Source organism: Thamnophis sirtalis, unplaced genomic scaffold (assembly GCF_051295495.1).
Source record: "Thamnophis sirtalis isolate CommonGarterSnake01/CBP01778 unplaced genomic scaffold, rThaSir2_p1.2 scaffold_3, whole genome shotgun sequence".
Lineage (NCBI taxonomy): Eukaryota > Metazoa > Chordata > Lepidosauria > Squamata > Natricidae > Thamnophis > Thamnophis sirtalis.
In genome coordinates, this window is record NW_028261383.1 from 176,300,549 (window position 1) to 176,316,193 (window position 15,645).

Sequence of the window (15,645 nt, forward strand, 5' to 3'; positions counted from 1 at the left end):
TCTGTCACGCTTTCCTAAACCCCGCTTTGACGCCTGCGGTTCCCCTTTCGCTTCGTTCTCTTCCTCCATTCCTTCCTCCCTTCGTTCCTCTCCTCCCTTCCCCTCCCTCCCCCTCCCTCCCTCCCTTCACCCCGAGAAGGGAATTGGTTTGGTCAAGAGCGGCTTCCTCGCCGTTACCGCGCAACCATTTTTATTCTCTTTCTTCCCCTCCGCCCGGGCGGACCCCCCTTTTGTATGCGCCACTGCAGCTGGAGGGGCCCAGATCACCATCGATCGGGAAGGCAGAGCGACCCCTCCCGCGCGCGGGACCAATCCGTTCTGACCCGCCCCACCCGGGGAGCACCAAGAAGACCGAGCGTACGGCAGTCCGCGTCCTCCGAGGAGCCGCCGCCGCCGCCCGGCTGGACCCCGGCGCTCCCCCAGCATGGTCACTGTAGGTATTTCGCGTGTCCCTCATTCCTGCGGATGCCTTCGGGGAGGGGGAGATGGGGGGCCCACCCCACTGGGGGGCTCTTTGGCCTGGAAGGGCGAGGAAAAGCGAGATCGGGGGGGGGGGAGGCGGAAAGGGCGGAAAGATTCGCGGGTTTAGGCGAAGGGGGCTTTGAGAGGCAGAGCATAAATCTCCCCCCCCCCGGTGATCCCCTACCCGCGGTGAAAGGCGCAGATGTGCCGGGGGGATTCACACCCACACCTGAGTCGGGCTGCGTCGCGTGGGTTGGGAAGGGCGAGTGTGGGTCCTGGTGGAACGGATGGGGTGTGGATGCGAACCGGAACGATCGGGGTCGGCCAGCCGCAGGCTTTTCTTTCCGTGCTGGGGGTGGGAAAGGATGAATGATGCTGCGGATAAAATAGCCACCCATTCACTTTCCCATCCGCCGTGGCCGAAGCCCCTCCGGAAGGAAAGGGAAAGGACATCTCCCCCCCCTCCCCACGCCGCGAGCAGCAGGGCCCCCTTTGACGCCTAATCAGGCGGCGTGAAATTCGGACCAGGGTGTGTCTCTCCTCCCGTCTCTGCGTGTTTTCAGGGGGAGGGGAAGAAAGGCAGCCGAGATCTTTGGGGGAGGGTCTCTTTGGGAGGGGTGCCCGAGGAGACCTTGCCCCAGCCGGCTGCGCATTTCCGCAGAGCTTCGAAGGGTCATTTTGTTCACCTACTCCGCCTTGGGCTATCCGCGCATCCCCCCCGGCGGGCAACCGCTTGTGCCTTGCGCACGTCGGGATCCTGCAGGTGAGGCGCTTTCTCTGCGGGATCGGAGCGCCTCGGCTTTGCCTTGACGGAGAGGCGGCCGCCCGCGGAAGTGGGGGCTGGAGGGGGGCCTTTTCCAGTCTCACCGACGCGCATCTTCAGGCGTCAAGGCGCAGCTAACGGCCGACACCTTCGGCGCATTGAAGCGGGGGCGGGACGGGAAAGAGACGGAGTTGAGATAGGGGGAAACGGGGAAAAAAAGAGGCTGCCGGAATCGATCCCGTTGCAACGTGCCTCGGTCTAGAACCTGCATCTCTACGCCGCCGCCGCCGCCCCTACCCTCCCGTAGAAGAGACAAGAGCGGAGAAGGACGCGATGCTCCCTCCCCGAACGCGTTGCATGTCGCGGGGTACTTGCAAATGCCAGCATTTTTCCTTTGCGAAGGCCCCCCCCCACACACACACCCGCCGTTTCTGCTTAGTGTAGATGGTCCCATTTCGTCAGCCCCACCCCAGAAGCTAGAGAGAATCTGCCGACGGGAGCATTGCAACTGAACAATAGGAACTGGCAGCAGCCTAGGGGGAGAGGTTGACGTGCCTCCTCCGCGCCCATTCGGCTTGCACTGAACTATGGCACTAAATGCCCATCCCCTGGCTGCGAAGAGGAGGAATGAGGCGGGAGGAGGGGGGGGGTGGAAAGGTGAAAGAAGGGATGGGAAGGAAGAGAGATGTGGAGATCTCTGAGATGGAGGAAAACTCGGTGCCTTGCATGGTGATGTTTAGGAGACATAGAGGGCAGGTGGCGAGATCCGAATGGCTTTGGGGGGTACAAGAGGGAAGCCTGGCAGGCTGGGTGGGTGCAAAACGACCAGATTCCTCCCTTTCAAGAGGCGAGATGAGCACTTTCTCGAAATCCTTTGAGGCAAGAGAAACAGACCCGTTTTGACACAAAGCCACATTGACCTTGTCGCAATTGCTCTGGGTGTTTCCTCCCCCCCTTTCCTTGCCGCATTGTATACCCCACCCTTTGAAAATAGGGCTTGCTGAGAAGGGGGGTGTCTGGTGGGGTGTCTAACATGGATGTGGATTCTCTTTTCTGCAAGAGCCGCCTGCCTTGGGGGGGGGGGAGAAGTAGAGAGGAAAGCCAGAGGGTCAGCAATGCAGCAGAGAGCTGGTGAGCCAAAGATGGAGAGAAAATTGGATTCTTCAAGTTGCATAGCAGAGAGATGGGGTGTGTGCTGGAGCAGGGAGGACTGTGGGGGCTTTTGCAGTGGGGGTGGGAGCCCCTTTGCTGTACAGTTGCTTTGAGTTAGCAGAAGGGGGCAGGTAGATTATTCCATTCATTATTGTAGGTCCCCATCTCTCCTCTCCCTGGCAGGGAAAACCCAGATTTTTCTGTTTTCCCACCCTCCATTAAGTTGAGAAGGGCTGAGAAACAATGACCGAGGGATGCTGCATCAGTACAGGTGGAGAGGAGAAGGCTATTTTTTTTTTTTTCCAAAATGAGGCTGGGAGAATCCCTAAGGCGTAACTTGAAAGGGCCCCGTTGAATTGCTTGGATTTATGTTAAATCGATCAGAATAGAACTGGAAGGGATATTGGAGGTCATCTAGTCCAGCCCCCCCCCCCATGCTCAAGCAGGAGACCTTGTACCATTTCAGACAAGTTGAAATTCAAATGAAGTTGTGCAGGTCACAGATAACACTTGAGGAATAAAATTACAGAATAACCTTCAGTTTAGTCTATAAGGCGCTTGTGTCTTTCTTTACCATCGAAACAGCAATCAAATTACTTGCCTGAAATTTAACCTAGACATCTTTACAGTAGTGAGTTGACCCTCCGAACAAGCTGGGAGAGTCGCTTTCCATTTTGCAAAAAAAAAGGTGAATTAGGAGGTTGGGTTGAGTTTGAAACTCTGGACAGAGGCAATAGATACAAACATCCGAACATCCGAACAAAATAATCCTGCTTGGATTCTAAGAGTGGCACTGTCATGTGGTTGAAGGGAACTGAACTGGCAGGTTTTAATTCCTCGAGCTTGCTAGTGCTGTGATAAGAAACACGGGTGACAGAGAGCAGGTCATCCATACGGAACAGCATTTAAATGTTTTAAATGGACCCCAATACATTTTGTGGGGAAGAAAGCCATGTTAATCTATGATAGCCAGAAAACAGGGGGGGGGGAGACTCTCAGCACCTATTCAGGCTAACAAATTAATGTGTCTTTCTGTCAATACATGTTTCCCTTCTCCCAGTTATATATATATATTTTCCAATCTGTCACTTTAATCCTAGGCTTTGTTCATCTATACATCTATCTTCCTGTACCTCACCTAAACCCATTTTTTGGGGGGGTAAATACCACTTGGTTTTACTATGAGATTGTCAGACAAGGTTTGCATCATTTAGGTCAGTGTTTCTCAACCTTGGCAACTTGAAGATGTCTGGACTTCAACTCCCAGAATTCCCCAGCAGTGGTTAGGACAGTGTTTCTCAACCTTGTCAACTTGAAGATGTCTGGACTTCAACTCCCAGAATTCCCCAGCAGTGGTTAGGACAGTGTTTCTCAACCTTGGCAATTTGAAGATGTCTGGACTTCAACTCCCAGAATTCCCCAGCAGTGGTTAGGACAGTGTTTCTCAACCTTGTCAACTTGAAGATGTCTGGACTTCAACTCCCAGAATTCCCCCCAGCCAGCGCTGGCTGGGGGGAATTCTGGGAGTTGAAGTCCAGACATCTTCAAGTTGCCAACGTTGAGAAACACTGATTTATGATGAGAAACAGGAGCATGAAAATGAGGAAAGGATGTTTTTGGTAGGCAGCTGACACAGGAGGCAGCTAGGATCTTCTAGTCAAAAATACTGGGTTCATCAGGGTCCTCTTTTAGCGTCCAGGGTGCGTGTGCATTAGTTACAGGAAGGATATCTTTACTGGGTTTGAGCGGGAAGTTACGAGCTTGGCCCCCCCAGCTTTAAAATGAGCTTGGTAACAGGAAATTGGACCTTTGGGGTTCTATCTATTCTTCAAGACAAAAAGGATGGGAAGAAGGACTCCTGGGTCCTGTTAGTTAATATGCGCAGCTTGGGGTGGGTGGGGCAAAACAGCTGTTAAGCTTTACCAATAGGTGTGGCTGAGGCAGGAGCCTCTCCCTGGGGGGGGGGGGAAGGACGCTATTCTTACTCTTACTCATCTAATTTCTAGCAGCATGCTACTGTTTCCCCTAGAATGATCTAAAGAAAACTAAAAAAAAAGAAGAAGATCAATAACTTAGTATTGCTAAAAATGCATCTGTCAACAAGAATTTAAAGGGGCGTGACTCCTATTGCTGAAAGAGTCTGATATCTTTTTCTGGTGCAATGCTCTGAATCTTTCTTTTTTAAAGAGGACATTCTCAAAAGTCTTCAAAACCCCTAGCAAACTTTCACTTGAGCCTCCCGAACTTAAATTACTCTGTCTCCCAATTTGTGTTCGAATTGAAAAACTCTATTCAAAATAGTTCATTAAAAATGGTTGTGACTTCAGTGCCAGCTGCTGAACTTCAACTCCCTTTATCTGGACTTCAACTCCCTTTATCCCCCACCCCCCACATTATTTTTTCTGGCTTTACAAAAAAAAAAACAACTGAGGGAGCAGAAAGCTTCCACACTTTCCACTGTTTGGAAAACTTGTCTCTTGGACTCTCATCATATTCCACCTTCTCCTGGTGTTTCTCATATCTTTGGATAGCATGATGGGTGGGGTGTAGATTTAATAAATAAAGAAAATAATGATTTCCCCCCCAAAAAACCAACCTCCAAAGCACATGTTGTTCACACAACTCTGCCCTCAAATCAGTGAGCAGCATTCTGTAGGAAACCTTGAGTGCAGGCACTTGTACAAAATAATGAATGAATGATAATCCTGCAAGTAAAATGCTTATTGTGAGCAAAGTAAAACTGGACTGCAATCCTTGTAAGTCCTTAGTTCAGTGTTTCTCAATCTTGGCGACTTTCAGTCCTGTGGACTTCAACTCCCAGAATTCCCCCAGCCAGCTATGCTGGCTGGGGGGATTCTGGGAGTTGAAGTCCACAGGACTGAAAGTCACCAAGGTTGAGAAACACTGCCTTAGTTGAAGATGCACTTAAGCTAGCAGGACAAGTGAATGTGCACAGGCCTAGGACTGTATGGTGAATTCCATGAGTACTTGGGCCTCTCTTTCAGTATTCTGAAAAATGCTGGGCAAAAAATGACTGTTTTGCTTGTTCTGGCATAAGTCACCCTCCAGCTTCTGACCTATTCTCTTGGGAGGTGAGGTGGCCTTGGGGGAGCAGAAAAGACCCAACAGAACCACATGCTATTTGTGGAGGTCAGCTCCAGGATTCATGTGGTTGTCTCACAGATCAAAACTGACGAATGCTCCTTGAGGCACATTATGATCAGCCCTGCTTCTAGTACGCTTAATTTAGAACAGTGTTTCTCAACGTTGGTAACTTGAAGATGTCCGGACTTCAACTCCCAGCGAATGCTGGCTGGGGAATTCTGGGAGTTGAAGTCCGGACATCTTCAAGTTGTCAACGTTGAGAAACACTGATTTAGAATGATAGTTGTACATCTTTGAGTTTTTCCCATTAAAGTATATGCTATTTTCCACCATTGGTTTCTTATGCATATATATATTTTGCCTATTGATTGCACTCCTTAAGTCTTCTGAGAAGCTTCCACCCTAAATTGATATTTCCACATTTCAAACCATTCCTATACCCAGCCCATTACAGCTTTTAGCGTCTATACCGTAACAAATGGAACCATTTATTTTGAATTGATACGCTGATTTGCAGTTCATAAATTGTAGAGTTTTAGCAATAGCAATAGCAGTTAGACTTATATACCGCTTCATAGGGCTTTCAGCCCCCTCTAAGCGGTTTACAGAGTCAGTTTATCGCCCCTACAGTCTGGCTCCTCATTTCACCCACCTCGGAAGGATGGAAGGCTGAGCCAACCTTGAGCCGGAGAGATTTGAACAGCCCAACTGCAGAACTGCAGTCACCTGAAGTAGCCTGCAGTGCTGCATTTAACCACTGCGCCACCTCGGCTCTTATTAAGTGAATGCTGTGGTCATAAGTGTGAATTCATTCTTCCAAATGGATATTTTTTGCTGGCTTTAACAGATCATAGTGGGTTATTTCAACACTAGGAAGAGTTAAATATTCAGATCAAGTAATTGAGGAATGTCTTTATTCAAATGATCTAACACAAGGGTCTCCAACCTTGGCAGCTTTAAGACCTATGGACTTCACCTCCTAAAAGTCTCCATCTAGAGGAATTCGGCCAAGAATAACAATCAAAAGGGCTGTTGGAGTTGTACCTCCTGCCATTTGTGCCCTGCCACCGTGTTATTTTACTTCCCAAGCTGGTTTGATGATTCCTTTGCCAACATACTTTACAGAGTCAGCATATCGCCCCCAACAACAATCCGAGTCCTCATTTCACCCACCTCGGAAGGATGGAAGGCTGAGTCAACCTTGAGCTGGTGAGATTTGAACCGCTGAACTGCAGAACTAGCAGTCAGCTGAAGTGGCCTGCAGTACTGCACCCTAACCACTGCGCCACCTCGGCTTTGGTGGTTTCCCACATCCATTCAGAAATATCTAATCCCAGCAGTGGGATACATTACACTGGAGAAAAGGTAACCCTTAAGAGAGAAGGGTTTCTTTAATCTAATTGGAAATTTTTGAAGATGTCATTGAGAAGGGAGCATTACTCCTTGGAAATAGAAACTAAATTTCTAGAAAATCAATAACCTGATTTGGGAGCCAGTTCTTGCTAGGGCTTTCTAGCTGTTCTTTTGTTGCTCCATGGTGTGATTGTACATCCTTCACATTCTTTCCAGCTGACCTGGGAGGGATGAGCAGCCCGCAGTTCTTTTGGAACCCTTCTGGCTGCAATTGCTGAAAACAGTGGTGGCCCAGTTTCTTGCTATCATCAGAGAAGCAGATGAAAATTGTAGCCTAAGCCTTAAACAAACATGTCACTCTTAAAAAAGAAAAAGAAAACTCGAGTCCTACCCACAGGTACGACATGAATCCACCCCCTCACTTTCCTCCAAAATAATAAGTGAAGCAACTGGTTACAAAAAGATTGTGCATCCCTTATTTAGAAGAACGAGTTTTTTGGTGGGTGATTTGGAGGTGATTGATTGCACAGATGATGAATCTTGGCGGCAGCAGTTTTTGATGATCGCTTGTTATTCCAGATCTTCCTAGACCATAGCTGGAAGGGAGGCAGTGGGTTGTATAATATAGGCTCTAGTATAGACTGGTCTACCACAAAAGGAAAGATGCAGATATTTCTTAAAACTGAATTGTAATATTTATTTATAAGTGGCATCACTGAAGCTGCTTTTGTAAAAGGAGGAGAGATTTGGTCAAAACTAAATGTGATTTGCATCCATATTTTAATTTTACATTAAGTCTTGCTCTAATGATATTCTCGTAAAGTTGGTGTGTGATTATTTCCTATGTATGTAATAGTATTTCTTTTGTGATGTGTTAAAATTATAGTTGGTAGTAATTTCTGGGGAGGTTTAGAGGCTGTGCCAAGGGTGTTTTGGCCTAGCTGTACATCTTCATGGTATTGGACCTGGGTACTTGAGAGACCGCCTGCTGCCAATTACCTCCAATAGACCGATTAGATCCCACAGATTAGGCCTCCTCCGAATTCCATCCGCCGGCCAGTGTCGACTGGCGACTACCCGGAGGAGAGCCTTCTCTGTGGCTGCTCCGACCCTCTGGAACGAACTCCCCGTGGAGATTCGAACCCTCACCACCCTCCAGGCCTTCCGCAAAGCCGTTAAAATCTGGCTGTTCCGACAGGCCTGGGGCTAAAGAGCTGTTGCCCCCGTCTCGAATGGTATGACTGTTGTATGTTTTTAAATTATGCATTATGCATTGTTATGCTTTGTTTTTTTAAAAAATTTCTTTTGGTCTGTATTCCCCTTCCCTGGTTGAGTTGTGAGCCGCCCTGAGTCCCCTTCGGGGGAAAAGGGCAGCATATAAATGAAATAAACTAACTAACTAACTAACTTGGGATGAAAACAAACTCAAATAACATCTATCCTGATTCTTCTTCAGTTCTTCCAAAGACATAATTTCTATAGCAATATGGGGACTTTAGCTTATTTTACTGTAGGGTAAATGCTTCAATTCTAATATCCTTTCTACGCAAAGGATCATTACCTACAATGACTTCTGTTCTGAACCAGGGAGCCTTCCAATTGAGTGGCACTCTGTGAAGGACTACATTTTGCTGTATTCAGTCTCTGCCAACATATTGCTTTATAATCTCTTAAAACTTGCTGAGCTCCAGTTTTTTCGCTTTAATGGCAGCCTGTAATGCTCTTGCTTCTTCTGGCATTTTAATTGCCCTCCTGGATTGGTCTGTTATTCCTGGGACTCTGTGGGGCTCTCCTGCTTGCTGCTTAATGTGGTGCATCCAGACTTCATATATTGAGTACACTGGAAATGAGATGAAGGTTCAATAAGAACATTTTGTCCACAGGGGCAAAGAAGGAGGATTGTAGGCACAGGAGAGACATTCCCTTTACTCAAAGTTGCCTGGCAGCAGTGATGGGCTAGAGCTGGTTGTAAGCAAGATGACACTCAAATACCCTTTCCCCCCTTTTTATGAGAAGGGGCACCTGCTGGAACTGATGATATTTCCTAGTTAGGTAATGTAATCTCTGAAAGGAAACCACCATGTTCAGAGAGCACCAAGGACCACTCATTTCAACCCTGAGCTACAAATATTCCCCTTTATTGATCTTTCCCTTTCTGCCACCTTGAAGAGCCGAGGTGGCCCCAGTGGTTAGGGTGCAGTACTGCAGGCCACTTCAGCTGACTGTTATCTGCAGTTCAGCGGTTCTAATCTCACCGGCTCAGGGTTGACTCAGCCTTCCATCCTTCCGAGGTGGGTGAAATGAGGACCCGGATTGTTGGGGACGATATGCTGACTCTGTAAACCGCTTAGAGAGGGCTGAAAGCCATATGAAGCGGTATATAAGTCTAACTGCTATTGCTATCTATCTATCTATCTATCTATCTATCTATCTATCTATCTATCTATCTATCTCTGTCTGTCCGTCCATCCATCCATATCTCCTATCTATCTATCTATCTATCTATCTATCTATCTATCTATCTATCTATCTATCTATCTATCTATCTATCATCTATCTATCTATCTATCTATCTATCTATCTATCTATCTATCATCTATATCTATCTATCTATCTATCTATCTATCTATCTATCTATCTATCATCTATCTATCTAAACTAATCTACTCTAATCTAATCTATCTATCTATCTATCTATCTATCTATCTATCTATCTATCTATCTATCTAAACTAATCTACTCTAATCTAATCTAATCTATCTATCTATCTATCTATCTATCTATCTATCTATCTATCTATCTATCTATCTATCTATCTATCATCTATCTATCTATCTATCTATCTATCTATCATCTATATCTATCTATCTATCTATCTATCTATCTATCTATCTATCTATCATCTATCTATCTAAACTAATCTACTCTACTCTAATCTAATCTATCTATCTATCTATCTATCTATCTATCTATCTATCTATCTATCTATCTATCTATCTATCTATCTATCTATCTAAACTAATCTACTCTAATCTAATCTAATCTATCTATCTATCATCTATCTATCTATCTAGAGCCGAGGTGACGCAGTGGTTAGGGTGCTGTACTGCAGGCCACTTCAGCTGACTGTTATCTGCAGTTCGGCGGTTCAAATCTCACCGGCTCAGGGTTGACTCAGCCTTCCATCCTTCCGAGGTGGGTGAAATGAGGACCCGGATTGTTGCGGGCGATATGCTGACTCTGTAAACCGCTTAGAGAGGGCTGAAAGCCCTATGAAGCAGTATATAAGTCTAACTGCTATTGCTATTTTCCTCTGGCCAAATATCTGAATTGTTTGATTGTAAAGGTTTTTAAAGGTAGGGGAAGAGAAATGTTTAGTTCTGGGGCCACAGGCTGACCGTAGTTTTCAGTCACGAGTGTTTATGTCATATACACATACTTTCCAATTTGGGATATGCAAAGTAAAAAGGGTAGAAAGAGAGCAAGAAGTAGCATAGTAAAGAAAAACATTTTAAAAATTGAAGCTAGGAAAAGTGGGAGGGGGGGGGAAATCAAGTTTACATCAACATCACTTGGTGCTTCTCTCCTCATTTTCTATATTTGTACATTATCCACTTCTCCCTGTACTGGAATATTCAGATTCTGTAATATCTAAAGAAATGCAACTGCTTTGAATGCAACGAATTATCTTAATTAAGTCAACCTAGCTTATTTTAAATCTGTATCCGGGGCTTTATTGTTTGGAATCGGTGTCTTTTGATACATTTCTGGAAGACAGAAGAAATGAAACCTAGAAAATTGTAATGCACGTAATCACTGCAGGCCCCTGGAAGAGTTGCTCAGTCCTTTGGATTCCTGATGTTTATTTTACTTGATTCCGCCTATGTAAATTGCAAGTGACAATGTTGAATCATAAGCTTAAAAAAAACAACAAAATCTTGTGGTACCTTTAAATATTAATAGATTGGATGAGGCAGATGCTTTCCTGCATCAGACAAGAGCCATTTTGGTCAGAACGATCAAGGGTTATATAATTCAAATGGAAGGAGTACTCTATTGATCCATGAAAGCTAGTGCCACAATAAGCTGATTAAATTTTAAGGTGACACAAGACTGATACTTTATCGTTGTACTTGCAATGAAAGGAGCTGGAACACAATTTTAAGCAAAGATTGGATTTCTACTGCAATTGCAAGAGGTGTGAGGAAGCTGCAACCCCATGCTTAAATACCCTTTTTCACTCCTTCGCTTTTAGCGACTTACTAAAATTGATGTGAAACCTTCTCCTTTTAGGCACATGGCATATTTTGTTGCCAGAGAATCTTGAAGCTCTGAATTATATCTAAGGAATCTAATAACTGACAGAACTAGATCTAAGAGACCATGCTATTTGCTACTGCCATTGGTCCCAGAGATGCAAACCTTGCACTCAAATCCAAGGAATCTCTGACTTTGATTGCTGTGGCTGTATTCACATGGCCATGGCTTTGGATTTTTGCATCGTGTATCATACCGCAGTTCCGAATCGGTTTCTTTGCAGTTAGTGTTTTCCCTTCTATACATTTCTGTCTTGCGTTCATAATCTCCTTGTTCGTTATCCATTTGTATGTACATTTCTTTATTTATTTAAACTTAGCTACTTATGACCAAATATTATTTACCTATATTATGCTTTATATTTTTACTGTCATTTATTCTCTTACATACAGATTATAGATATACATTCACATAATTATTCTTTTTCTTTGCCATTCTTATATTATTATTATTCCATTTGGAAGGTTATAAGGTATAGTTTAAAATGCTTTGTTTACCATCCTTCGCACCTGCTAAGACACCACCTCGTTTTCTCTTTCTTTTCTTTTCTCCCTCCCTTCCTTCTCTACTTCCTTCCTTCCTCCTCTCCATCCCCTTCTTCCTTCCCTTACCTCTCCCCTACTCCTACCCTTTTTCTTCTCCTTCCTACCTTCTCTCCTACTCTTTCTTTCTTTTCCTCCCTCCTCTTCTTCTTTTTCTCTCCCCTCTACCCACCTTATTGTTCCTATGTTGTTTTTAAGTTATGTGTTTGTTTTTGTTGATGTGTTTATGTATTTAAAATAATTTTTTTTTATCATACTTTGGATTTTTGCAGCAACCCAACCCTTAACCACCAGCCATACAGAAAAGTGCCAAATTCTGGAAGCCAGTTCTACCATGAATCAGGGCATCTTTGCCTGTCCCTCACAATATTTGTCTAGCTGATTCAATCTTGCATGGCTGGCATGCTCTGGGCTCCTTTGGTTAAACAGTATTATCTATCAAGACCCAGGAAGCAGGCGTTCTCTTTAGCAGTGCTTCCCTCCTGGAATGAGGCTTCCTCTTCTGAGATATGGATGGCTCCCACTCTGCTGTGTTTTAGAACAACAGGGAGGCCTTTGGTGAGGAAAACAGAAACCCTTTGTTCATTCCATCTGGCGGGCTGCATCGGCCATCTTTTATTGGTTTTTGTTATAATTCCTATGTTTAATTGTCGTGAGCTGCCCAGAATCATTGGAAGTTGGGTGGCAGGCAAGCTTAATAAATTATTGTTCTTCCTGGCACGTCTTTTCCACTTTCACTCCCTAAAGGTGCCCTCCCTTCAAGTGCAGAAAATTGAAATTTAATAAATTTGTATGCCGCCCAATCCCGTAGGACTCTGGGCGGCTTACAGAGAGAAGATAAAAAGTTAAAACCAAAGCCGCAAAGCCACCAAGTCCTGGCTGCTCCAGCAGACCTGGGGGCCTGTGAAACATCCAGCCCCGCGGAAATTGTGAATGTTGCGGTTTTGTTTTTAAAGTGTTGTCTTTGTCTAGTCTTCCCCCTTCCCTTGTCTATTGTGAGCCGCCCGGAGTCCTTCGGGAGTGGGCGGCATACAAGACAAATAAATACAAATACAAATACAAATTAGGAATAAAAAACAGTTTTTAAAAATAAACACACCATCCATTCTGTCTAGACCTGAGCAAACCACAACAGGGGCTTCCAGTCTCCTTGGGGGCTCAATTTCATACTGTGCATGCAATATTCAGTGCTAGCTGCTGCTTTTGCAAAAGAGGAACCATTTTTATCTGCAAGGTCTCCAAACCTTATTTCATTACCTCCCTCGACTTACCAGAAGGTCACCTAGACAAGGAGAATGAATGTCCTTCCTTTCCTTGCTTCCCAATCTCTCTCTTTATTTCCTCTCTCCCACTACCAACTGTTTCATCCCTGCGAACGGACAGAGCAAATGCCTTTTCCACGTAGCCCCCTCTGGTAGTGAAACTGCAGGATTTCCATCTTGAGATGTGGGAAAGCAAGCTCCTCCACCGGCAGAGCCAGAGAAAAGAGGGCTGGGAGCCATGACTTGGAGTTCTATTTCCAGCAATAGGAGGAAGGGAAGGAGTGCTCTTTGTTATATAATAGTTGCAAAGCTCTTCTGGACAAATTGAAATGACTCAGCAGCTTGTCTTCCCCATTCTTAAAAGGAGCTTTATAGCACCATATCCATGTCTAGATTTACACGCATGCATTGCAGGTGCCAAGATGAAGAAGTGCCAGTTCTATACTCAACACTGGAGACATGATGGCATTTTTTTCCCCCTGGCAGATTCTGTTTGCATTTTTATACTGCTCTTTCCCCCAAAGTTCTCAGGGAATTTGCACAGGCATTAAGCTTACAAAAAATGGTAGACAGAAGGAATGTGAGCTGCAGGATAACCCAGCAAACATTGAATGAATGTTTGAATGTTTATTTTATTTATATGCCGCCCTTTTCCCCCGAAGGGGACTCAGGGCGGCTCACAACTCAACCAAGGGAGGGGGATACAGACAAAAATTGAACCCCGTGGAAATATTTTTAAAAATGCATTGTCCAATTAGTTCTTAAAAATGCATTGGCTTTCAGTCAGTTCATTTTATCACTTAATAGCAGGATTACTGAAAACATCACTAGCCTTCTGAAAACGGATTTTGAAATAATAAGGTTTGGCTTAGTAGAAATTGCTAACTAAATCTGCGATGCAGTTCCTTTAAAAAGTCCTCTGTCCAGCTGCTGAAAGGCTAGCACATCCTTCTTCCTATTGATGGTCAAATTTCAAGGTGCATCATCACATTACGATTTCATAATGCAAGTCCCCTACATACATTAAGGGAGCATATAAGGTAATAATGAGTGTGAACTTTTAATATGGTTTGATTTCAAACCACGCGTCATTTGATACATTGCTTCTCAAGAAATTTCAAGAAAGTCTTTCTATATGAGAAGTCATGACCTTTATAGAATGAGATTGATATCTTAGAATCTTTCTTTCTTTCTTTCTTTCTTTCTTTCTTTCTTTCTTTCTTTCTTTTTCTTTCTTTCTTTCAAGGTTAATATATCTATGTGTACACATCGCTGTGAGAGAGATAGGGATATTGAAAGTATCTGCTGCTACTTTATTTTATGTAGTAGGCTATAATTTAGAGAAAATTTATATGCACATACTACTGTGTATTAGTATACTGTTTCAAAAGTTTTATTTCTTTTAAGGCAAACATTTCATCATTCCTCAATCAGTAAAACATCGAAGTACAATTTCTTGTATATCAAAATAATTCTAGTTTACCACCAAATTCTTGTCTAACCTAATATATACCCCTCCCCCCTCTCCCCCAACCCCCCTCCACCTTTCCCCCCCCCTTGACTTCCCAGAACCCGTACACGGTATGGATTTCTAACAAACACAGTCTAAAATCTATTGAGAAAAAAAAAGAAATAAACAAAAAAATAATAAGATTCTACATTGACCTTAACTTCTTCTTGCTGAACCAACTTTCAACAATTTCAATCATTTCTGATCTTAAGCATAGCCTAACTGGAATTTCTTGGTCCCATATTTATTTTGTATATAATCAATCCATTTTTTCCAGTCTCATTTATATCTCTCATTTGAGTGTGTGTATTAGTATACTAATGTGATGTATTTTATATCCAAATCTAAAGTGCTGACTCTGTAAACCACTTAGAGAGGGCTGAAAGCCCTATGAAGCGGTATATAACTCTAACTGCTATTGCTATTGCTAAACTCTCTCATGTGTATTAGCATTCTATTAGCACATACTGGAGAGTATTGTAGTGTTTGTGTCTTCAAAATTGATAATGTAGGCCTAATGCACATCTACTAAAAAATGCACCATTTCATTCAGTGGAGGTTACACCCAAATAAGAACCCTTAGGCTAGCAGTTAAAGCTAGAAATTGGCCTTAAAGAGATAATTTGAGGATATCCATTCTTTTCTTCATTTCCATCTTCACCCAATTTATATTCTCCTGTTGCCTTGTGGCAGAGAATAATGTCCAAAAATTCTTCTAGTTTGGTGTTTGACTATAAAAACCAATAAAAATTTCAAACTTGCAAATTGATGTTCCAAACTGGATCATTAAATAATAAATGTTTTAGTTCTTACGGATCTGTATTTCCACTTAGAAGGCATATTGTGCAGCTTTTTCTCTTTCTTTACTAGAGCTTGTGTGTGTCTGGAAAGAAAAAAATAATGAAAGAAGCACATGAGTTAGACACGGAGCATTGTCTTTACATGGGAAGAACATGATGAAGTCCTCGTGGTTTGCAGTAATACGACACATTCAGAGCTTTCTTGACTGATTTGGTCTGGGGATGAAAGAGTATGTCAATCACCCCCTCAGAGGGTTGTTGGCTTTTTGAGGAACTAAGACCAATGCCAAGCCAATAGTCCTCCAAGATACCACTGAACGTCCTAAGACACAAAGCTCTTTGCACATTCTTTGTAAGCCAGGCTCAAGAATTGCTTGCT

The 15,645-nt window shown here is 43.9% G+C and overlaps 1 protein-coding gene across 4 annotated transcripts in view; it reads left to right on the forward strand.

The window, feature by feature from the left end:
- Window positions 1-249: 249 nt before the first annotated feature.
- ELAVL3 (ELAV like RNA binding protein 3) overlaps window positions 250-15,645 on the forward strand; it is an 88,450-nt gene continuing 73,054 nt past the window's right edge. For 2 of the 4 annotated variants that reach the window (XM_087711069.1, XM_087711070.1), the window contains exon 1: window positions 390-433. In XM_087711069.1, the coding sequence (XP_087567195.1) occupies window positions 425-433 (9 nt within the window). In that variant the 5' untranslated portion in view covers window positions 390-424. Of the gene's footprint in view, window positions 434-15,645 lie in introns of all 4 variants that reach the window. The other 2 variants (XM_087711068.1, XM_087711071.1) reach the window with 2 other exon arrangements.